The following is a 23,344-nucleotide window of genomic DNA, read 5'->3' on the forward strand; positions in this document are numbered from 1 at the left end:
TTTTAGCAGATTCAGCAAAAAACTGACTAAAAACCCAATGTCCATCTTACTCATCTTTTGAGATCCATATCCAATGAGGGCTTGTTGTAAAACAAGGCACCGCTAGAATGTAAAGCTAGGAAGCTCGGATTTAATCCTCAAAGTTACATATCTAAAGCATGGAGGGATTACGGGTTATATTGTGCCTTTAAACAGTGTTAAACACATACTTTGACTCTTCAGTGTTCAATTCCGCTACAGGTATCGCAAATGGGCTCAAGAGAGCTTTAAACACCAGACAATTATCATAACATTCAGAGACCCATTTCATCATTCCTCATTTCCAAACCAATATTAATGTTTGGGCGCTTTTAAAAGACAGTGTTGTTGACCATTGGGATGCCAGCAAAAAGCCTCTGGATCGAATAATGCATCATAAGAGTGTGGCAACACAGTGCTGCAAGATGGGATTGAGTGCAAATCTCTAAATGACTGAAAACTGTCAGGAATCTATAACCTTTCAGAGTACTTCAGAGTACCTTCTGTCATTTCTGTTTGTTTTATGTCCTGCGTCCTGCTCAGCACATGTTGTATAGGTAATCGAAGCAGTCTACCTCTATCTCTAACCCGTGTGTGGTCCGGGTAGACTGCAAAAACAAAATTGCCCTTTGGGATGAATAATGTTGTCTGAGTATTGAATTCATTTTAAATTATTTACTGAGCAGAATCAATCTGCCAATGAAGAATGTTTTTTTTTTTTTTTTTTGCCATAGTAAATATTTCATTTGCCTCAGCATCATGAAGGTTTTAATGAGATTTAGTCTAAAGGCGTATCAAAAAAAATAAGCAGATTGACATGACAAGTTAGTAGTGCTGGAGTTATGAAATGGGTACCAAGACATTCCTGGGACCTTGTTGTGATGCAAAGTCACTTGAGCTACTAGTGTTCACTATTTTACCTTCAAACTAGAGGAAGCTTGAAGTTAAGTGTCAAACCATTAAAAAGAAATACAGCAAAACAACAAACACAGGTTGATGTTTGAGTCAACATAAAGTTAACAATGCATCAAACTTTTTGCTCGTCTAGCAATACCAAAAAAGAAGACTGTCAATGATCAATGTGAGACATAATTTGACTCAGGGTTAGATCACTTTAATACACAACATAGGAACCATTAAGAAGGCATGGTTTAAAATAAGGGTTATCTGTCTCCTACAGGTATGCTACTACATGTGTTTGACTCAACTGAAGTAAAACTCAAGACAAATATGTTTAAAAAAAAACAAAAAAAAACACAAACATAATCGGTCATTACAGAAACACAGACATTGTGGTTTTTCAAGTGTTTTCAGTCAGCAGTATGAGCTCTCATAGGAGATACATTACATTTAATTCAAAGTGCTCAAACGTACAATTCTTTAAGACAAAGGGGCCTCTTGCAAGAAATCACAAATCTGTTCTTAAGTTCCTCTTCTTATTGAGTTATTAAAGCGCACTGAATACATTTTTGCACAATGTTCTTGTACTGAAGAGATATGAAACAAATCCATACCTGGTCGAAATGTCGTGCTAATCATGCAGCGAATGTCGGGATTAAATACAATTTTAAATTAAAGAACTGACTGGAAAATCAATCGTGTGGTCATGGCTTAGCTGAGAAGAAAAAGACGGTAATTCTTGCACGTACAGCGTTGGTTCTTAAGCAGCTGGATGTCGAGGTTAACACGGTTTTTTTTGTGACAAAATGAAGCAAAAAGGGAACCATGTTCCAATTTGAGGTGTTCTGATAATCCAAATGATTAAATCTTACAAACTCAAAGACAGAGTTTGCATTAATCAGCTTATGAAATCTATAATAACACGACAATGTTCTTGCAAGAGGCCCTAATATGTAAAACTAGTGCATTCCCTGGTCTACCTGTGTGCATCAGGCTACTTTGTACGATAAAAGTCCCTGTTCTTTCTCAAGTCACTTAAGTCAGTCTGCAGCGGGACGGTAGAGATTATCGACACGGAAAACAATGAGAGGAGAATATATGAAAGGGCAACGGTGAAGTCAAAGCTCATATGTTCCCATGTTTCACCTGGAGCCCTGATGTGCTGCCTGGTTCAAACACATTTGCTGAGCGCCCCACTCTTCAAGGCCTTTCATCATTTTCAAAGCTGCCAGTCCTCCATTAGATGGTCTTCCCGCCACAGGTCTTGATAGTACCGTTTCTTTATACTGACCCAAACTCAGCCATCCAGGCCTCGTATTTTTCCAGGTCTGCGGCAGAAACAGACTTGGAGATCTTCTTGAGCGTCAGGGTGAAGTCCTCCATGGTCACGGGCATCTGCAGCTCGTCTTTGGGCAGAGCTCGGATCTCCTCAGGAGTCAGGCCTTGGATTCGACGACGCATCGCCATCATGGATGCATCCCTGATGTTCACATAAAAGACAGGAGCAGAGGGTCACAAATATGTAACAACTGTATGTACCCTCAAAGATATTTCACATCATATTTTTGACTAACAATTTTAATCCTGTCAAAATGAATGACGTCAATGCTGCAACAAGGCTAAAATCCTGCAGGCTACAGGCTGTGTGTGGATGATAAACACACCCATACACACACACACAAACACACACACACAACCAAGGTCAACAAAATGTTGTTGAGCCAGAGCTAAGCAGAGAAAACTTTTGCAAAAAAATATCTTACATTCCCAGTGTAGCTCTGGCAGAAATCACCACAAGGACAATGACGCCCTTACCTTACATTTCCTTACCATCAGAGGTGTGTGAGTGTGTGTGTGTGTGTGTGTGTGTGTGTGTGTGTGTGTGTGTGTGTGTGTGTGTGGGGGGGGGTCTTCTCCCCCAGGGTAAGTTTTAGCATCAAAAAATTATTCTGCACAATTGTATAATCCAGGCTTTTGTCTCTTTTGACTGTTAATCTCGAAAATTTTCATTAAAAAATAAAAAAATGAAACTTGTCAACTTATAAATAGTTCTTGTGTTTCTGCACTGTTTAGTCATGCAGGATTTCTAAAGCTGTACACAAGCAGCTTCTCTATAGCCCATATGTAGTTTACATACAGATAAATGATATATCTGTATTTGTTTTAGCTTTGTTTACAGACTTGTAGGAATGGAAAAAAAGCACATTTGATTGCCCATCAAAAGAATTGATTCTCTCACAGACCTCCAGCAGCACAATGTGCTTATCTTTGAATACAGTCGGCATGACCTCTGACCTCATGCTTTATCTGCTACATTACATGTTTATTCAGAGTTGAGTATTTCTATTAATGATCTACAAAATCAAACAAAATTGTTGATCTGACTCCTGTACTTGCAACACTGCCTTTTTTATGTTATGTTACTTTTGTATGTAGTTCATATACATGTAAAGACCCAGTAATGTCATGCCCCTGTTTTACTAAAGCTGCTGTGGTCTGCTGGGGGAGCAGCATTGGAGCTGGTGACACTAAGAGACTGGACAAACTCATTAAGAAGGCCTGCTCTGTGATAGGCTGCAAGCTGGACTCTTTTGTAGTGGTGACAGAGAGGAGGACTCTTAACAAACTGTTATCCATTATGGATAATCCTGATCACCCTCTGCACACCCTACTGGACAAACAGCAGAGCAGCTTCTTCAACACACTGATACAACTCTGCTGTCACAAGGACAGATACAAGAAATCTTTCTTACCGAAGGCCATAACTCTGTACAACAGCTCACCTCATGCGAGCAGAGAACTGTCATCATGATAATATCTGTCTCTCCTTTACTGTAATCTGTTCTGCACATGTTACATTTACAAATGATCCCTGCACTCATGTTAACTTCATTTGTCTGTCTACTCGCAGTTATATTGTATAGTTTCTGTTTATAATATGTCTACACTCATGCACTTTAACTTATGTCAGTACTCTGTTTTTGCACATTTACATTCAATCTTCCATATTTAATCTTCCTATTTAAGACTAGTAATGCTTAGTTAAATCCTGGTTGTATATATTCACATTCTTATTTTTTATATTTTTTTAGTACTTATTTATTTTGTATTTAATATTATATTATGTTTAAATTTGCTAACATTGTGTTTTTTACTCATATTGTGTGTTTGGATAATCTGCTGCTGTAACGCCACAATTTCCCAGTTTGGGATCAATAAAGTAATTCTATTCTATTCTATTATTCTAAAGAGTTATATTCTTACTTGTCTTATTTCAAACAGTTGTCATTTTGCACTGAAGTCAACTTAATCAACCTCAGGTTCTCTGTACGAGTGTTTTTTTTCCCTCTTTCTTAAAAATGGAAATGTGTTTGTGAATAAATTATTAAAGTCCAAACATACTCCATAGATACATAGATGCTGCTTTTTATTAGTATACAGTAAAATCCCTATATTACTGTGTAGGACATAGAAGGGATGATGAAAAAAAAAGATGAATGGATAATTAATCTCTCCATTTTGACTTTTTTATGCACACTACAAACGAGCACAAACCTGCAGACGTTGGTGATGTCCGCTCCCGAGTAGCCCTCGATCTTCTCGGCTATGAAGTCAAGGTTCACATCAGCTGCAACCTCCACCTCCCTCAGGTTGATCTTAAGAAGCTCCACGCGACCCACAGCTAAGCACACACACACACACACACACACAAAACAACAACACAAAACTCAATTAGAATCATTGTGAACATTCTCTGACAGCAGACCCGCACAGTGACGATTGCCCTAATTTTTTGTGCAGCCTGTTGGTGATTTGGTCACCTGTGGGCAGGGGAATGTAGATCCTTTTCTCCAGTCGTCGTCGCAACGCCTCGTCAATATCCCAGGGAAAGTTTGTGGCAGCGAGGACCATCACCATCTTAGAGGGGTCATCGTTCTCCAGGGCTCCCCCCACGCCTGAACAAAACACACAAACAAACAATGTGATCTTGCAGTCCGGCCCCAAACATGAGTAGTGATATTAAAAAGTGCCAAACGCAATAGAAAAAAAACTCGACTGCATGTATGATATGCAGGTCCTCACTTTGCCATATTTGCTTTCACTTCACATCCTCAGCTCCCACTTCTCTATTCCACTCACCATCCATCTGAACCAGAAGCTCTGATTTGACCCTGCGGCTTGCTTCATGTTCATCAGATGTTCCTCTTCTGCCACAAATGGAGTCAATCTCGTCTATGAAGATGGTTGTGGGTGCATAAAACCGGGCCTAAGCAGGAAGAAAAAAAGTCTTCTGCTATGAATGAAAATACTAAGACCTTTAGTCTGGTGCTGTGAGGTTTAACTGAGCAGAATACATTTATATACATAGACTTACCATTTCAAACAGCAGGCGAACAAGCTTTTCTGACTCTCCCCTGTATTTGGAGGTGAGGGTGGAGGAGGACACATTGAAGAAAGTAGTCCCACATTCTGTGGCGACGGCTTTGGCCAACATGGTCTTGCCTGTCCCTGGAGGGCCGACCATTAAAACGCCCTATAGGAGGAAAAGTTACACCTTAAAATACACACAAAATCACAAAAACAGACAAGAGGAATACAGTAAAGAAGACCGGGGATGATCATGTCTGTGACTGTAACTGCAAATGATCACTTCTGGTCTGACACATTCAAAAATATGGATTATTATTGACTGATGTTTTAACTATGTTTATTTATATTTATTACACGTATGGCATTAGAAGTTGCCAGGAGCCTAAATTTAAAAAAACATTATTTGAAGGCCCTGAACATCTTCAGTATTTTCTATTATGAGCAACTAAACTTAAAAAAACCCTGACAGAACCAGTGTTCATATTATGAGCCAGCAGGCCACAAAGACATTATCAGACAAGAAGTGATCATCCATCCACTACAGCCCAAGACCGGGCAATGTGACACAAAAATAATAAATACAGGGGAGATTTTTTTCACACAAAACCTGATTTCTGATTTTAGTCGATTTTTTCTTCTAAAAAAAAAATGAATAAAAATGACATAGAAATAACTTAAATCACATTTTGCTTTGATTTGATCAATAAAATGTAGCAAGGTAACCTGAGTTTTTCTATAGAGGTTAAAGTGCACTATGCCGTTTCAGGGTATGAGGCAGAGCAACTTCAGCAGAATACTTGTGTCTGGGTGGAGCACACATGGGACCACCCAGCCACTCTGTAGGAGGTAAATAAGAGGGGGTGGACTCGAACTACGGGAGCCCAAGGAGAAGAGCGGAAAAAGTGACCAAGTCACCAAGCCCTACTAAAGCCCTCAACTTTTTTTTCATTTTTTTTTTTTTTTAACAGAATGTCTGTTAAAGCCCTCTCAGTTTCAAAGTGTGTTTTCTTCTTGTATTAACTTAAATGTCTTTTGTTCTGCAAAATGATGTACTGTGGGTACAGAGTTGGTCAAGCATTCATCTACTGGAGGGGTTTCATATTTAAATGAGGGAGAACAACGTGGAAAACATCAACATTTCAGCTTTTAAATTCATCAAAAATGAATCAGAGTATAAACTGACCATTATGAGGGAGGAAGAGGGATTACTTTTATTTTTTTAGATATTAGTTGTTGTAATTTAGACTTACAGACCTGATAACGATTCTGTTGGCTACCAACAACAAGAATATTTATCACTGCCTTTTGTTGACCATTTGGTACACTGAGTCACTTATTAACCATGAAACCTACCTGTGTACCGGAGTATGTATGTTAACATCAGAGAGAGCAAGAGGGAGGTAAATACTATGATATGTAAAGTATGTTTTAATTATTCTTTATATCACATTGTCAGCTAAAACTTATCATCCGAACCTAAAGTTACAGTCAAGATTTACTGCTGTGCTCTTGTGTTGTCCCTGATGCTAGACTCAATACAAGTCATTTAACTTTACTTTATTCAAATTGATCAGATTTAGCTTTTTATAAAGAGCAAATGCCAAAAACGAATTTGCAGCCATTTAGTCAAAGAGTTGCCTGTAAATGTCAGGGCTGCACTTAATTAGAGGGATGAAAAGACGACATGGAAGCGAACACAAAATGTCCCATTGTGGACTCGGGATAATGCTGGTGTTCAGCATCATCATCTCTGGATGAGCACAGTATGAACTTTTGGTATTTGAAAATATGAGAGGCTGTTATTATTGTGCTATGCCATGCATGTAATCATCAATCCTTCCATTAAACTGTACCCTCCCTGTAGTGTACCCCCCACTTCACTTTGTCACCGTCTCTTCTCCAGTTTTTGTCTTTTCATGTAAACCTCAGCATCTGTGTTACCTTTTGATGTTAGTGACATATAAACATACCTGCCATCCCTAATGCAGATGTATTCTATAAACATAAAGACTATCGCTGCTGCTCTCTTTGCAGTTTCTGCATCTGGTTTGTGTCCGTAGCTGGGGAGATCAAATTAAATCCCAAAATGACCTGAGATACAATCTGTCTTTTTTTTTTAACCGACTTTTTTGATGCTATTGTCTCAGACTCCACGCTAATGCGTGCTAAGTTAGCTACAGAGCTGGGTCGCCTGAGTTTCAGAAAGTAGAACTACACAGACAGAAATATGTACTGCCTCAATGTGTGATGTCCAAAAATCATGAACTTGGATGCCAATCACTCTCATAATTTTTGGGACATGTCGCAAAATTCAAACATTCTTGGTGAATATATTTATCTGTCACAAAGATTTTAGGTTCAATGTGTTAAGTTTATGATGTTTTGGGACTGGAGATGTTCTTTAGCTTAAGGTGTACTTTGGTAAAAGAAAACATAGATTTGTTTGATTGCACATTTTTCCTTCACAAATCAAATGAATGAATTAAGATGTCTTGTGTCATGGTTTAATGAGAGAGGATGTAATAAAAAAGAAAAAGACTGGTATCTGTGTAAAATATTGTGCACCTCAGGGAATGGTTGGACATAGTTTAAGAGGTCTTTGAAATGGAACAGATGACTTTCTCTCCAAGCTTTTAGGGAGAAATCTCTGCAAAACAGTGGGAGAAATGGACCAACGTCGTTATAGATGAGTAGGACGCTACCTTCTTGTGACTCCTTGGACAACAAAGGACTTAGGATCCCCCCCAAGTTGTTATTTTCTATTTTTATTTTGTGGTTTTTGTATCACTGCATTAATGTGAAGTTTGTCTGAATAAGTCTTTAAAAAACATGGAAAGAAACGTAGTGACCTGTCATCTATCTACACTCACAGCTATCTTGAAAAATATGCCCTGTGTTGCTGTGAAAACCGATAACGTATTGATCCTCACATGGTCGGCCTGGGGGAGTAAGAAGCCTCACATGATGAAGATCAACACAAGACGGTACAGAGGAAAAACTCCCCTTGACTGGGCCTTTGCGCAGAGTCATACTGAGAGGCAGTATGAATAAACAGGCCCATTAACAAAAGATATACAATAAATGATGCAAACATGTATGTATAAGAATTAACTTCACAGTCTAAGATTTACTGTGAAGGTGTGAGTCATTCATGATTCACTGTTGTCATTAGAGATGAACTGGTTGAGAAAAACCGGGCTGATACTGATGCTTAAAAGAACAATTTAACCGACTGACAGTTCCAATGTTTTTTCTTTTCTTCATATTTTCATTACTTCTTCATAATTGGAGGACGGGTGGGATTCAATACGTTTATACTGATATACTTCTTCCCACTCCTTTTCCGACGTGTAAATTGAAGAAGAAAGTATTTGAGAGCTTTCTTACAAATAAGTAAAGGCCCCAGAGGTGGTCCATGAAGGATCAGTAAAGCAAATTTACTCTTTACATTTTACTTAAACAGTCTAAGTTAGGTTCAGTTTCTAAGAACAAAGAATAGCTTTTGTGATTTTGCATTCATTGGAAAACTGATAATATAAGCACTTGGCTAGCAGGGCGACACAATAGGCCTCTTGAGTTTTCTCACTTATTGTAGTAGTAGTGTCTTTTTATCCCAATTTGTGAAAAGTTGCTCCCTGACAAAAAAAACAATTTAACCAAGTTGCAAACAAACTTTATTGTGAAACTAACTATTTTCAAAATAGATGTTGGTGTTGACTTTAGATTACACTTTGCAACAGCTGCAGAAGACAGTGGGCGTGTTACTATGTTTCACTGTGAGGCATAATGGCTGACTGTTGAAAGGTCAGCTGCTAAGCAACTTCAAAATCCATCTTGAGTTGTACCCTGAGCAGTACAATGTGTGCTGCTGAAACACATCGTCTTTATTGATTTTCTGTAATTTTTTTGAAAGAACACTAAAAGGAAGCTAAGAGTATATAAGTACTCTTGTACTGTTCCACCTGCTTCTTCAACATGTTATCTGTAAAAAAACAAAGCCAAACTCACACGCATCACAACCACAGCTGCCAGAATAATCGGTCTCCCCACACCCAACCTAACAGAACTCAATAACAGGGCCATCACGCGCATTGCAACCTCAATAGAACAGGACATGACACACCCACTGAACACTCACCTCGCCCCACTTCCCTCAGGACGGAGGTATAGAGCACTGAGGTGCAGAAAGGCTCGCCTCGGGAGGAGCCTGATCCCCGCTGTAATAACGGTCCTGAACAAAAGGCCTCGCTGAACAGGCCAGAAATGGGAACTCTTGACTGTTGTCTAACCCTGTTTGTTTGTGTTATTCTCTGTTTTTTTTGTGTATAAATGTTCTTTGGTGGGACTTGTCTGTTGGACAGTAACGGTGCTGTGAAAAAGAATTTCCCCTCGGGGACAATAAAGTCTAAAGTCTAAAAGTCTAGAGCACATACCTTCCAGGGGCGACGTATGCCCTTAAAGAAGTCAGGCATCCACATGGGCAAAACCACAGCTTCTCTCAGCAGCTTCTTGGCATCCTCCAGATCAGCGATGTCATCCCTAAAGTTCATCCAGACAACTCAGTCAGCAGTGATAACATTAAAAAAGAAATTATCCCCTGGGTGTAAAACACATGCACAAGGATGGAAGAAACAGTGAATGCTACCATACCAGTGTATGTTAGGGTTACGGGACACAATATCTCTCTCCAGCGAGTCCACCAGGTCACTGTCATGTCCCGTACCATCAAACTTCTTCTGCTCTACATCCCCTGAAGTTTCTCCGACCCCTTTCTTTCCCTGCTAGAAAAACAACAACAAGGCAAACGTGTATGTGGGTATTCAATACAGACTTAAGATCTTCATCTATCCATCTGCTCCGGCTAATATCAGCTGCTGTTGTCTAACCTTATCATCCTTGGCTTTTGGACCTCTTGCCTCCCTGTAACCCGGCCGGTCTTGTTTAGTGTTGACCTGGCCACGGCCTCCAGGGCCTGCCCCTCGACGCGGCAGACCAGGGGACTCCTTCCTCTGCTTTACTGCACTGTTGGGTCGCTTCACTGCAACAGGATTCCTACAGGAACACACACGAGTGAGACATGAAACAAGTAATAGTAGGAAGCAGCTGCAGACAGAAACACAAGGTATTTTTTCAATGACAAAAAACTAGCGCGCCGTCTCCACAAAGTAGCATTCACAAGAAGCTCTGGCATTTCTTTGTTGAAGTAAAGCTTCACATGCCGACTTTAATGAGCAGATAATTAAATAAATAATCAATGAGGTGGTAGAGATTATCACAAATAGAAATGTACACTGGTAGAGTAAGTAATATCAGTAACCATCTGTTCTGTCAGAAAGTTAGGTAGGACACGGGGAGCCAGTAAAGTCACAAAACTCCACTAAAGTGCAAATATCAAAAACCCACACACACTGCAGTCGTGTTCAAGGAGCTTTTCTTTGACCTAGAATACCAACAGAAATGCCACATGCATATTTTCTGCTTTCAAGGCGCATTCTTTTTTTAAAGATGATTTTTGGGGCTTTTGCCTTAATGTATAACTGAAAACTGAAGAGGGAGAGGAAATGTAGAGGAAGAGAAAGTAGGGGAATTACATACACTTAATGGTTGCTGATCGCAAGTCAAACCAGCGACAAGTGCAACAAGGACTGTAGTATCTGGATATGTGGCGCTTGCTCTGCCAACTGAGCCAAACCAGCGTCCCTTCGGGGCGTATTTTTTAAAATATAATAGCATTAATGGATGTGCACGTGCCCCCTCAGATTGATTTAAATGATCCTCAATCAGTGGGGTTCAAATTTTCAAATGTCCTTATAGCTTGATTTGACTTTTTTTTTTACATGTTACATGAAATATAGAAATCAGTAGCACTCATCGCTGGGGAACGGTTGCAACCTTACTGCTGTCAAATTGTTTTTCCTCTGACAGTAGGTAAAGAAAAAAAAGGGTGTTTTGTTTAGTCTGCATGGAGCATACAAACTAGGCTTCAGTTCAAATATGAAACCTCATATGCATGCTTTATATCAGCCTAAATAAACTGCACAAATACAAAATATCAACCCTTTGTTTTTTAAGGTGGATCAGGTGACTGAACAGTTTTGCAGTCCACTACCCTGTGTCCTAAACTTATGGGGTTTTGGCAGAGGGTGTATGAAATCCTCTTTGGTATTCTAAGTTTTGCCATTCAAATGTACCCCAGTTTTTTTTTCCGGGTCAGCTTTACCAACACCAACTTTTAAAAACCGATGCTATTGTCACTTTTTGTATTCACTCATAAATAGTTTTTTTCTGCTTTTAAGGCGTTAAAAAGGAAATCCAAAGATTGTTCAAGAAGAGTTTTTACTCTGTGTCACAGTCACCTGTGTTCTGCAGGCGTGGGAGGGGGCCACACTGCTGGATCCTCAGGTCTCTCATCATATTGAGGGGCCAAAAAGTCCACTGGCTTCTCGGACTTAAAGCTGTCCAGTGTTCCCATGATGCCTTTCACCTGCTCATACTCTTCAGTCAGCTCCTGCCTGACCTGGTCACACACAGAAGGAGGAAGAGTTATGAATTTTAAGCATTGCAATGCAGAACATTATCCTGAAAATACAGCTGTACATGCAGAAGGGATATCTGGCTTACAGTCAATTGATAATAAATATGAAATACTACATCATTAATCAACAAAAAATAAAATACATACTAACAAATGTAACCAAAAAAAGAATGACGTGAAAAGAAGATACCAAAAACCAACCAGACAAGACAAGAAATGTTTCATAAAAAATAAATAGATGACAATTTAAACACATCTTTTATTCTAAATCAAATATGTTATCAGTTTATTTATCGTTTTACTTGTTCCCTTTATCTTGAGTTTTCCATGTCAACTTTATTTTCCATATATATGCTTTTGTAATTCCACTGTTGTATTTTAATGGAAAACCTTGACACTACATTTGAAGTGAGGTGGGGTAGGATGGACAAGGGGTCGCACTAATAAATCAAATATGAAGATAGTTGTATTTTATAGCAAAAAATAAATAAAGAAGGGAATTGAGAAGGGGAGAATATTAACAGTAGTCGCATTTAATAAAAGTGTTTTATACAGTATGGTTAACAAATGCATTCTGTGCTTAGCTTCAAACACAGCAGCCTGTGATAATATTTGTGTAAATATCAAAGGGACTTTTAGGGTTCAGAAACTAACCTGTTGCCATTTGACCTTAAGTGCAGGGTCTCTGAGGGACTGGCAGTGCTTGTGGATCTGTTGAATGACACCCTGGTAGTACACGATGGAGGAGTCATAGTTCCCCAGCAGTGCATACTCACGACCCTTCTTGGCGTTGTCACATATGTCTGCCAAATTCATGCTGAAAAGAAGCTGAGTGATAAGATCGATAGATAGATAGATAGATAGATAGATAGATAGATAGATAGATAGATAGATACTTTATTGATCCCGAGGGAAATTCACAGCATCCAGTAGCAGGTTACAAAGGCGTACATGACATGAAACATTTGTTACAAATTAAACCACAAAACCGACGCCCCCTCCCTCCCATACATGTATATTAACCCAAAAGAAAGATTGAAAGAATACCCCTAGATCAGGGATGGGCAACTTAGGTCACAGCAAGGGCCACATTCATTTCATTCTCACTGCCAGAGGGCCAAATTGTAGAATACATAAGTGATTACAATCAATTATGTCTCAAATTTAACTCAACATATGGAAGTGATCAAATATTATTATGGAAATATTTCTGGTTTTCATGATTTCATGGCAGATTTTGTCACGTTTTCTTCATGTTTTGATATATAAAAATTGACCTGAGGGGCCACATTGAGGGGTTGACGAGGACCGCATGTGGCCCCCGGGCCGCCAGTTGCCCACCCCATGCCCTAGATGAATCAAACTTAAACTGTGCAATTAAAAAAATAGACTTATCCAATAAATGTGCATAACCTGTGCAGGGATAAAAACAATATATATATATATGTGCAATTTAAACAAGAACCTAAAAACAGTTGAGGGGGAAAAAAATCTGTAATAAGAAGAGAAAAATACAAAACTTTGAAATGCAGCTATGATTGTTTTTTTTTTTTTCAATTCGAACAACTTTATTGATCTCTCTTGGGGCCAATTGCTTTGGACTTAGACCTGGTACAGTGACAAACGTTTGTTAGTGCGTCTCAAACTAGGTCAATAACACCACATTGTAAATCAATGTAAGAGTTACTCACAACAAGTCAGTTACTTATCAGACAATAAAACCAAGAGACAGCAAATCCAGCGTTCAATTCGGCTTCTTTTCTCGGTACTCCACCCTCCCATCTTGCAGACGTTAGCTTTGTTAGCTCGCTGCTAGGCCACCGACAAGACAACAAACGAGTCCTCTGGCAATAACAAAACGTACTAATTCCTCCGGGCACATGTTAGATATCCGCGTAAGATAAAAACTCAGCGCACGATAATCTAACATACATTCTTTAATTTGCGTTAACGTGTGTAAATAATGTTCTTACCTGCATGAAAAGCACTTGTTTGTCTTTTTTGAATCAGAGGTCCAGTGTTAAGGGAAGTGTTACCATGGACGCAGAGAGACGCTGCGTGAAGAATGCAGACGCCGGTGCTGCATTCACGGAGATCTGGTAAATATGACAACACACTGAGTGACCGCCTGACAGAGTTGTTGGAAAGATGACACCTAAAGAGTGATTATAAAATGTTTTTTTTTTTTTGTGTGTGCAGTGTATGTTCTGATGCCGTTTTGGAATTACAATTTGATTTTTTATTTGTTAACAATTAGCAAACAACAAACGATTTAAACTACAGGAGTTGCTAGTTTACAGGGTTTCGCAAACTCATCATCTCGTAACAGTTTACCACTGGTCGTCGCTAAAACCCAGTAAAACATTTCAAACTAGGGTGAAGAATAAAAAGAGTAGGGGGGGGGAAGCTGAGCAAACATCTCATCACAAGGTCAATTTAACAGCTTTCAATTAATCTGCACAGGAATCTCTGCAGATTTAGTTTATTGTTTAAATCATAATCCAGGTAGCTTCACATTCTCATGTTTCTATAGGCCTATACATTTGATCTTAATCATATAAGTATTTAACTGTGATTAATAAAGATATAAAATAAAAAGTGAAATCACATAATGGTAGATACACAAAATATTTGGAGACAAATTGGCAATATGCCATTGATGCATCTTCTGTTAAAATTAAAATACACCTTCAGATGTAATTGTATTGCTTGCCAATTTTGACCCAAAGTGTTGCATGATAAAACGTATGAACAAAAGTAAAACTTTGAATTTTTCTAAAGGAAAAAAACAGACAAACCAACACAGCAGGGTGTGATGCTAAGCTTTATTGAATGACATCGACGAACAGTAACAGGAAACAGAAGTTGAACAGATACAACCACCTTTATGGGTTTGCAGCTTATTTTAACATTTCTTCATACCTTTGGATAAAGTTTGCATTATCGTACACGTGCAACAGAAGTATCAGCCCCACCTTCCTGCATTAAGACAGCTGAGCGTGTTTCCACTTATGCTTTTCAAGTGACTTGTGTTCATTTGCTTCGTCTCCAAAAAGACAGCTACATTTTGTGATTAATAAGCTCGGTGCAAAATCAATATGCAGTCCAACGAGCCGACACAGAACTTGTTTATTGTTCATATTTCTATTAAAGAAATTCACAGCATTCAGTAACAGCATCATAACTCATGCTGCAATCAATTGTTTTAAGAACCAAAATACAATTTTTAAGACATTTCTTGATAACACGGTTTTCTTCACAGTTGATATTTTCATTGTTGGTACTCTTTAAATCAATGAAACCTCTGTCCGTTAAAACTCACTGAATGCATTGAATACTATTAGTTGTGGTGCTACAGGACATTTGATATGCATATATATTGTCTGTATACTAGAGTGTGTCCTGCAATGCTTTTTGATTTCATGTGCAATTTGAGCTAAAAATGATTGGTATACCTCCACAACCATTCATGCACCTCACATAAATATTGATTTAATATTGTGCAAACTTATAGGCCAATAGTTTCAATGTCCATAGTGTAAGACAACATGAAGTTTCTGCATTTAGTCTCAGCTTTAGGGGGGGGAGAAAATGATTTCCTCTGCAGCATCATTGTTCCTGAAGGATTAGCTGACCTTCATAACACTTGCAGGTGACTTCAGCACTGACAAATTCCTGACTCCTGCTCCCTCTGATCCCACATCTGCCTGATGCTACTCTCACTCGGCTGCTTCAGTCTCAGGGGTTTGTGGCTCTTCAGTCTATAAGCCAAAGTCAGAAAGATGGCGTCTACATGTTCCTTCTCTGCCGGCTCCTTTGCTGAGGTCTCAAACAGTGGAAAGTTGTAGCTGTCGGCGAAGCACTGTGCGGTCGACGTGGGGACCTCCCGGCGGTCCCTCAGATCGCACTTGTTGCCCACCATGATGCGAGGCACCAGGGGGCCCACGCAGTGTCGAGCGCACTCCTCTATCCACTCGGGGATGCTCTCAAAGGAGGAGAGGCTGGTCACGTCGTACACGAAGATGACAGCATGGACGCTGCGGTAGTAGTGCTCCACCATGCTCTTCCTGAAACGCTCCTGACCCGCCGTATCCCAGATCTGCAGCTGACAGCAGAAAGAGAAACTTCAGTTATTTAGAATGAAAAATAATAGAGTCATGTATTTTTTTTTATTTTCAGCCAATCCCAATAAGGACAGTAACAATCTCTCTCTGGTCAATCAATAGAACAACTGCAGAGCTTTTCACCAACCCCCTTTACCCCCAATATTTACTTAATAGGGGCGACTCAGTCTGTAGGGACCTGGGTTGGGAACCGGAGGGTCGCCGGTTCAAGTCCCGGCGCGGACCAAATATGGAAGTTGGTCCGGTAGCTGGAGAGGTGTGAGATTGCTTCCCGAGCGCTGCCCTTCAGCAAGGCACCACACTCCCTACCCACCACCAGCTCAAGAGCGCCTGCATGTCCTCGAGCATGTCCGTAGGATCCTGTTTGTGCATGTGTGTGTTGCATGACTTACAGAGTGTAAAAACAGAATATCCCCTCGTGGGGATCAATAAAGTAAATCTTAATAGATCTAATTCAGAAAAAAATGGATTCTATCTCATGAATATTTCTGTTTATTTTCTGCTCATTTTTTCTTTCATAGTTTTATCACATGCACTTTCTTTCTAATGTTAAAAATTACTTTGCAACAAATCTGAATCTGACATCAGTCTCAACTCTGGCTGCAGAACCCTAGAAAGGAGGAAAATCCTACTGACAGAGTGATACAAATACAATGTTTACATAAGTCCAGATGTAGATGTGTTTCTTTTTAAGGTTTTTTTTTTACAGTCAAGTCAAAGTCTATCTTAATAGAAGATGAAACGACATGAAGCCCATCTGTTCATTCTAAGGAGGCAGGCCCCATTCACATCCTTTGAATGTCTGTAAACATGCTCCAGGTCAGTCTTTAGGTCGAGTGATGCTCAGTAGGTCAGGGAATCTCTGTGAATCTTGTAGGGATTGAATGTGCAGGTATGTCTTTGAGGGCCCTCTCTCACCTTGATATTCTCCCCATCGAGCTGCAGCGTCCTCTCCCTGAAATCGACCCCGATGGTTGCCTCTGGGTTCTTCAGGAAGGTACCACCGCAGAATCTGTAAGTCAAACACGTCTTTCCCACATTTGAATCACCTATGACGATGATCTTGAAGATCCGAGCCTGTGCTGTGTCATAGTCGTGGTGTGAAGAAAGCTCCAATGAGTCGCTTTGACCAAAAACGGTGTCAAATTCGTCCCCAGGTTTGTTTTCTATTGCCATTGCTCATCTTCTCGGTCTGGTTGTAGCGGTACTGAAACATCGCGAGAATACGATGTCGACGTCACAGGAACACATCCCAACCATAGACTGTAAATATTACTGATCCCAACCGAAATGTCTATTTAGGGGATGCATTTTCTCCCCCCCAAGATTGTTTTTATTTGGAAAAGTAAATCCATAACATGTAAACAGAAACATTGTTGTATGTTGCTGTGATTATAATGACGTTTTCAGGTGTTTGGCTATTCTTTTGCACTCAGGGGTCAACAACTCCTGCACAAACATTTGCATATTTACAAATATCAAATGGAAGTCAATATGGACTTTTGATAAAAAACACCAAAAACATAAAGTTTCATAAAAAATATATACATTTCCTGTCAAACCAGATTATTGCTAGATCCAGAGGCACTTCAATTATATATTATATATACTGTAATAATAAATAAACCTAATATATAATATATATATATGGCTAGTTTATTTGTTTATTTATTTAGAAGACAATAAATTATATAAATTACCCTTATAAAGTGAGAAACTAGTTCTACCATTCAAATGCAATCTGAAAAGTAAGAGTGAGAGTATTTAAAATAAAATAAATAAAACATAGAGAGTAGTATAAACAAGTTGTATACACAGATTCTCTTACCTTCTTGTGCTCTGTACTGTGTTTGTGTTGAATTAAGTTTTGGATGAAGAAAAAATACACTGCAGTTGCTTCTCTGCAGCAGACACTGATGTTTATTTGACACATATAACAGCTTTATAAACCAAACCAATCAGCAACACATACACACAGTCAAATAATTTAACACTTTAATCATCCATCATACAGTAAAACAACACAGAAGATAAAACTCATTTACCAGTTTATTTGGTACAAATACTCTTACTGATCCTGTTTTACAATTTAGCCCTGAAATAAATATCACATTTGAAGGTTGATTTAAAGACATGTTCAACCCATAGTGGTCATCTTAGAGTCAGCACTTTGTAGTGTTGCATCAAAAAGTGAGAGGTGTTTGAAATATTTCGCTGATAAACTGGTAGCTGAGAGTATGGGATGGTGGAAGATTAATCACATTATAGGCTGACAAACTGTCCTCCAACTGACACAATAAAATAAAATACAAGACAACACTTTATACATTTAAACAAACGCAATCAAATTCATCATCAATCATCAAAAAACCATCTAGTTTCACTACATCAAGTCAAATATGGCACACAGGCTTTTTTTTTTTTTAAACCTTAACCTGAGTCAGCATACAAGTGCATTGGCTTCTTTCTATTATAACATTTCTGACATCACGACAGTGTGTGACGTCTTTATATGCATCAACAAATGCAAATAAAAAAAAGGGACAGCACATTTTTAAAGCCCTGTGACTGAGCACACGTGTTTCAAGTCATAATCTGGAAGAACTCTGACGTCCCAAGATGATTTCACACCAATCATTAGCTCATTAATTCAAGATAATTTAAATGGTATTAGCACAAACAGGCGATATTTAACCACACATGCATCAATTATAAAGGGTTCTTCTAAGTTTTTTTCCCCTTTCTTTCTAGTAAACAGGGGATGCTTCTACAGTCTTTCATATGGTAACTTTTTTAGCTCTGAAGGCAGCTGTCAAGTCTGAAAACTTTTCTGAAGTATTTAGAACCCGACCGATAAATCAGCCGATATGAGCACATTATGAGACTATCGGGATCGGCTAATTTGATCTCTGATATGCCGATGTAACCAGGTTTATTCAATTTAAGTCAGTGCACTCTTGTTATTCTTGCCTATAAAGGCTTCTGTAAAAAAAAAAGCTAGTCTTCCATTATAAATCTTTTTAAAAGTATTTCATAACAGTATAGGAGGGATCAACACAATAAATGTGTGTATATTCATATCCATCCATCTATCTAGCCATCCATAAAGATTGTAGAAGATATCGGTCAATATATTGATATCGGATTTTTTTCTCTCCCTACAATCCGTATCGTTATCGGACCGAAAAAATCCAATACCGGTCGGGCCCTAGAAGTTATTTTGAGCAAGATTAGACAATACATGGATTAACAGAAAAATGAACCGCCAGGTATTTTGATAATTAATACACATTTTGTCATTTTTTTAAAGCAAAAATGTAAGAAAATCACTGGTTCCTGCTTCTCGCTTGTCTTTGTCACTTACAGAAGTATATTTCAAGTCTTTGGGTTGAAGGCATTTCTCTGAGATCGAGGGCGTGGTAATGAGTATTCTTCAACAGTTCTGGGTGTTCTTTCATTTAACAATCATGAAAACATAGATTCACTGATCATGACAGAACTGCTAACTACCCCTCTTGGGTAACTTGGCTTCAGTTTGGAGAGTACAAATCAGGCAGACCACCTTGTAAAAAAAAAAAAAAAGAAAAAAAGGAGAGGGACCAATGAGGATGTTAGCCAAGCAGGATGAGTCTAACAAAAGAGTAAATGAAGTTGCGTTATTGCAGTGGTTCCCAAACCTTTTTTTTTTGTGTTTTACCCTCAAAAGAAAAAGTAGCAGGATGGTGTTAGTAGCATCAGAGCATTCAGTTTTCTCAGCACATTTTTGACGAGTCATGGCAGGAAGAGCACAGGTGACAGTAAGTACATTAACGATGGCTTAGTTCCAGCAATTAATCACCTTATTGGTAACACCTGTGTTTGGCAAGTTTAAGTATCTCTGCAGTGAAAATGGGAGCTTTTCCACATGTCAATAAGCCTCCTCCTTTATCTAACGAGTAACTCTTCATTGCATCCTTAGCGAGGATGTGAAAGAGGGGGATTTGAGGAGAAGACACGAGAACGGACGAGCAAGCGCTGCTCGATGAGTAATCCTTCACAAGAAGTCGACTTCAGTCATTCATGACATCATGCTACATCGCTTTAGCAGCCGTCAAACAGAGTGGCACAAATGTCAACAGAACCGGGTAATCAGGAACTATTACAAAACCTTCAAGTTTCTTTCATTGATAAATATATAGAGGGGCATTAAAGCTCTTATAGCTTTAGAAAAGTTTGAGCTTTTCATCAGAATTTAACGCATTTGCAGGTTAACATGGCTGTTTATTACTATGATCATACTTTCCATGTAATATTCCTTTTAAAACATAATTTTATGAACTGATCAGAGTCATTTGTAAGAGTCGCTTAAGTGAGTAAGGATGTCTGTTAAACAGAGATACACACAGCAAACGTCTGCTTTATACAGGGCCAGAACATGCTGCAATTAAATAATCCTGTACATTCTATAGACTTGAGGAAGCGGAAGTAATCTTGATGAAAAAGCATCCTTTGTCTAGTCTGTAACATTCAAATCCTCAGTTTGCTAAATCCCTGCATCATGGGGGAGTGTAGGATCCAGACTTTCACCCTCCATTTAAAGGACGTGCCACATCTTTGGAGTAACCTATATTTAGCTGCCCTTATCAATGTGCTTAATAATGAGGGAAGCCATGCTGATCAGTTTTCTTGAATTATCGTGTAAACAAGACTCTTTTAGACATCATACTGCACTTCATGCTGTATACATAGTAAATATATAAAACAAAGCCCTTCTATTTTCGTTGATTCTGCAGAAAAAAAAGGTTTAATTTCTTATTTCTTTCTGTACTCAATAATTGGCTAAACTGGTGGAAAAAAGAAAAAAAGGGGCAAAATTGAAACTTTCCTGTTAAGACTGAACCCTGTAAAATGCAATTCAAGTATCAATAACTCTCCTCGTTGACATAGTTTACTACCAGTTCTCATCTGAGAAAGAGCTCGAGCTGCCAGAGTCCGAGTCCGGGTCCGTCAACCCATCAAAGTCCCAGTCTGCACTGGAGCCGCTGTCGTCGTCCTCCTCTGTGGAGAAGCTGTGTGCCGAGCCGAGGCATGCTGGGTACACGCGTGTCGAAACGCACACCGGCCCCAGGGTGGACACGTACACTGCCATGACGCTCTTCCACGTGTCTCGAGCTTGGTCGTATTCGTGGATGAGGACCCGGTTTTTGTTGTGCTGCAGGAGAGTCTGAGTGAGGAGGAGCAGCTTGCTGTTGTGCTGGATCACCTGGTAATTCAAGGCCCGGCTGTCGATGGGAATGTCGCCCAGCCTCTTCCACTCTCCTCTGGCGGGACTGTAGGCTTTCACCACGGGGATGTCGCACACGCACACGATTTGGTCCTGAAAGACGCACGCCTTGTGAAGCTTGTCCCTCCTCAGCGAGCCACAGTGACGCCAGCGGTTCCTCCTGGGATCGTAGCAAAGCATTCTCCTTTTGTTCACCACGTACAGGTGATCGTTCAGAGCCACCACCTGCATTTTACCCAGAGAATGAGGCAGAGGAGCCACAAACGTCCACTGATTCCTCTGCACGCTGTAACACTCCACTTCCTTCAGCCGGGCATCTGTCACCGGATTTCTTCCACCCAGAAGGTACACATGACCATTAAGGTAGCCCATCCCCGAGTGGATCCGCCCCAGTGGCCTCTCTGCCAGCTCCTGCCAGCTGTTCAGCAGAGGGTTGTACAGCCAGAAATGTTTCGAGAGGTGGGAGGCAAGGTACAAGTTGTTTTCAGGTGTGGCACAGGCGATTAAAGACTCCATGGTGGAGCGTTTGTAATCCTGACTGCTTAGATCCTCTAAAGGGGGAGCCATGAAATACAAATCCTCCGAGTACGGATCGCAGCACATGATGTTGTCATTTGGCAGGCCGAAGAAGAGGATCATTTCTTTCGCACTCACGCCTATTCTGTGCTTTGGCACCTCCACACTCGCACCGCAGCTGTCCTCGGTCGACCTGTCGAAGAACGAGGCGAGGTATTTCTCGATTAAAGGTCTCACCACGAGGCCCTCCAGGTAGCACTTGTCCTTCTCGGTGAACAGGTTCCAGCGGACACACTTCAGCGCCTGCAAAGCATCCTCCCTTTTCTGCGGCGCGTTCGCCTCTATCCATTGCAGAGCAGCCGAGCACACCTTTCTCTCGCAGTCAACATCCAGAATGTTTAAAGACAGCAGCTCCTTTAACTGCACCAAATCCAGTTCGCAAAGATCTCCTCCGTTACACACCTGGCTGAAGTTCCTGGCTATGAAATTCTTTGCATTCTCCTTTAAACCAGGGTTGTCATACGTGTCTGCAAACTTCAGTATCCCAACACAGTTGGACAGGTCAAGCCTCCTCGTCATGAAACTGGAGCATGCTTTCCCGATGTACTCCAGCTGGAGCATGTTGGCAGCTGAGTAGAGTTTCTGCACGTTGCTCTCCGTGATGGTCACACTGCCTGTATAGCAGTAGTCGATGATGACAGCCATGGATTCAGCGTCCACCCCCCGGATCACCACTCTCTCCTGCATGCTCTCGTTCAACCCCCCGGTGAACATGCTTTTGAAGTAAGGGCTGGCAGCTGCGAGGACGTTGCGGCTGCAGAAGAAAAGTTGCTCAATGTCACCTCTGGTTGGCTCTCCAGCATGCTCAGCTTCGCATTCAACTCCGATAGTAATGTCTCCCAGCAGCCGGCAGTCATACATCAACTTCAACTCCTTCATTAAGCCCAGGGCGTGATCCACGTCCTCCAACACCTCGGGACCACTGAAGCAACTCAGAACTGAAGCCATTGCTGCAACTCCAGGGAGAGGGCTTTTTTTTTTTTTTTTTTTTTTTTGGGTTGTTCCAGATTTTTTTTTTTTGTCATGCAGTTTTCATTGTCGGTCTGTGTGATGATGCTGACACCGTTTACAAAAGGAAAGCAAACGTGTGCGGTGGAAAATACATTACCAGCCTTTCAGACAGAGACACCGTCGCCTGTGTGCATTGAAGCCAGCAGTTCTCGGTCTCCAAGCGATATTATTAACGTGTTTAAATAAGACATACTCGATAAATCACGCCTCAAGACTCGCAGTTACTGTATTGTCAATTTTCTATTATTTCCAGGTGAAAGCTGTCATATGTTTTGAGTGTATCAGGCAGGTAGGGCTCCGCTAAAATAACAGTGTCAGTTGACCGGGGTTAGAAGTACCTTTTCCGGTAAGGAAATTACCAAAATAAAGTTCCGTACAATGCAAAGCGGCGCATGATTTGGTTTTTATCATTCCATTTTCGTCTTAATTAGTTGTCAAATCGTTTTTTATGTCAGTACTCACATCTATCAGTTTAAAAATACCTAAATAAATCCAATTAATCTTACATATGACAATAGTATTTTCTTATTTTGAAGGCACTTTTGC

At 40.0% G+C, this 23,344-nt stretch overlaps 3 protein-coding genes across 5 annotated transcripts; all 3 read right to left on the reverse strand.

Moving 5' to 3' along the window:
• Positions 1 to 1,110: 1,110 nt before the first annotated feature.
• On the reverse strand, positions 1,111 to 13,913 carry katnal1 (katanin p60 subunit A-like 1). Of its 2 annotated transcripts, none has more exons than XM_020652595.3 (11): positions 13,798 to 13,913; positions 12,479 to 12,652; positions 11,646 to 11,806; positions 10,176 to 10,341; positions 9,940 to 10,070; positions 9,723 to 9,828; positions 5,294 to 5,452; positions 5,059 to 5,185; positions 4,740 to 4,874; positions 4,474 to 4,600; positions 1,111 to 2,398 (listed from the first exon to the last, which is right to left on the reverse strand). In XM_020652595.3, exons 1-11 carry the CDS (start codon positions 13,801 to 13,803, stop codon positions 2,200 to 2,202), a joined length of 1,491 nt encoding a protein of 496 aa, XP_020508251.1. In that variant the 5' UTR covers positions 13,804 to 13,913; the 3' UTR covers positions 1,111 to 2,199. The 2 variants fall into 2 exon arrangements, with proteins under 2 accessions (XP_020508251.1, XP_020508252.1); XM_020652596.3 differs by having other exon boundaries at positions 12,479 to 12,641; positions 13,798 to 13,901.
• Positions 13,914 to 14,630: 717 nt separating this feature from the next.
• On the reverse strand, positions 14,631 to 17,165 carry zgc:101559 (Ras-related protein Rab-33B-like). Of its 2 annotated transcripts, none has more exons than XM_020652598.3 (2): positions 16,867 to 17,165; positions 14,631 to 15,923 (listed from the first exon to the last, which is right to left on the reverse strand). In XM_020652598.3, the coding sequence occupies exons 1-2, from the start codon at positions 17,122 to 17,124 to the stop codon at positions 15,483 to 15,485; spliced, it is 699 nt and encodes a 232-aa protein (XP_020508254.1). In that variant the 5' UTR covers positions 17,125 to 17,165; the 3' UTR covers positions 14,631 to 15,482. The 2 variants fall into 2 exon arrangements, with proteins under 2 accessions (XP_020508254.1, XP_020508253.1); XM_020652597.3 differs by having other exon boundaries at positions 14,631 to 15,929; positions 16,867 to 17,163.
• A 680-nt stretch (positions 17,166 to 17,845) lies between these two features.
• Positions 17,846 to 23,109, reverse strand: kbtbd7 (kelch repeat and BTB (POZ) domain containing 7). The gene has a single exon (XM_020652619.3). It carries the CDS (start codon positions 22,733 to 22,735, stop codon positions 20,879 to 20,881), a length of 1,857 nt encoding a protein of 618 aa, XP_020508275.1. The 5' UTR covers positions 22,736 to 23,109; the 3' UTR covers positions 17,846 to 20,878.
• Positions 23,110 to 23,344: the final 235 nt, after the last annotated feature.

Source organism: Labrus bergylta, chromosome 13 (genome assembly GCF_963930695.1).
Source record: "Labrus bergylta chromosome 13, fLabBer1.1, whole genome shotgun sequence".
NCBI classification, from domain to species: Eukaryota; Metazoa; Chordata; class Actinopteri; order Labriformes; family Labridae; genus Labrus; species Labrus bergylta.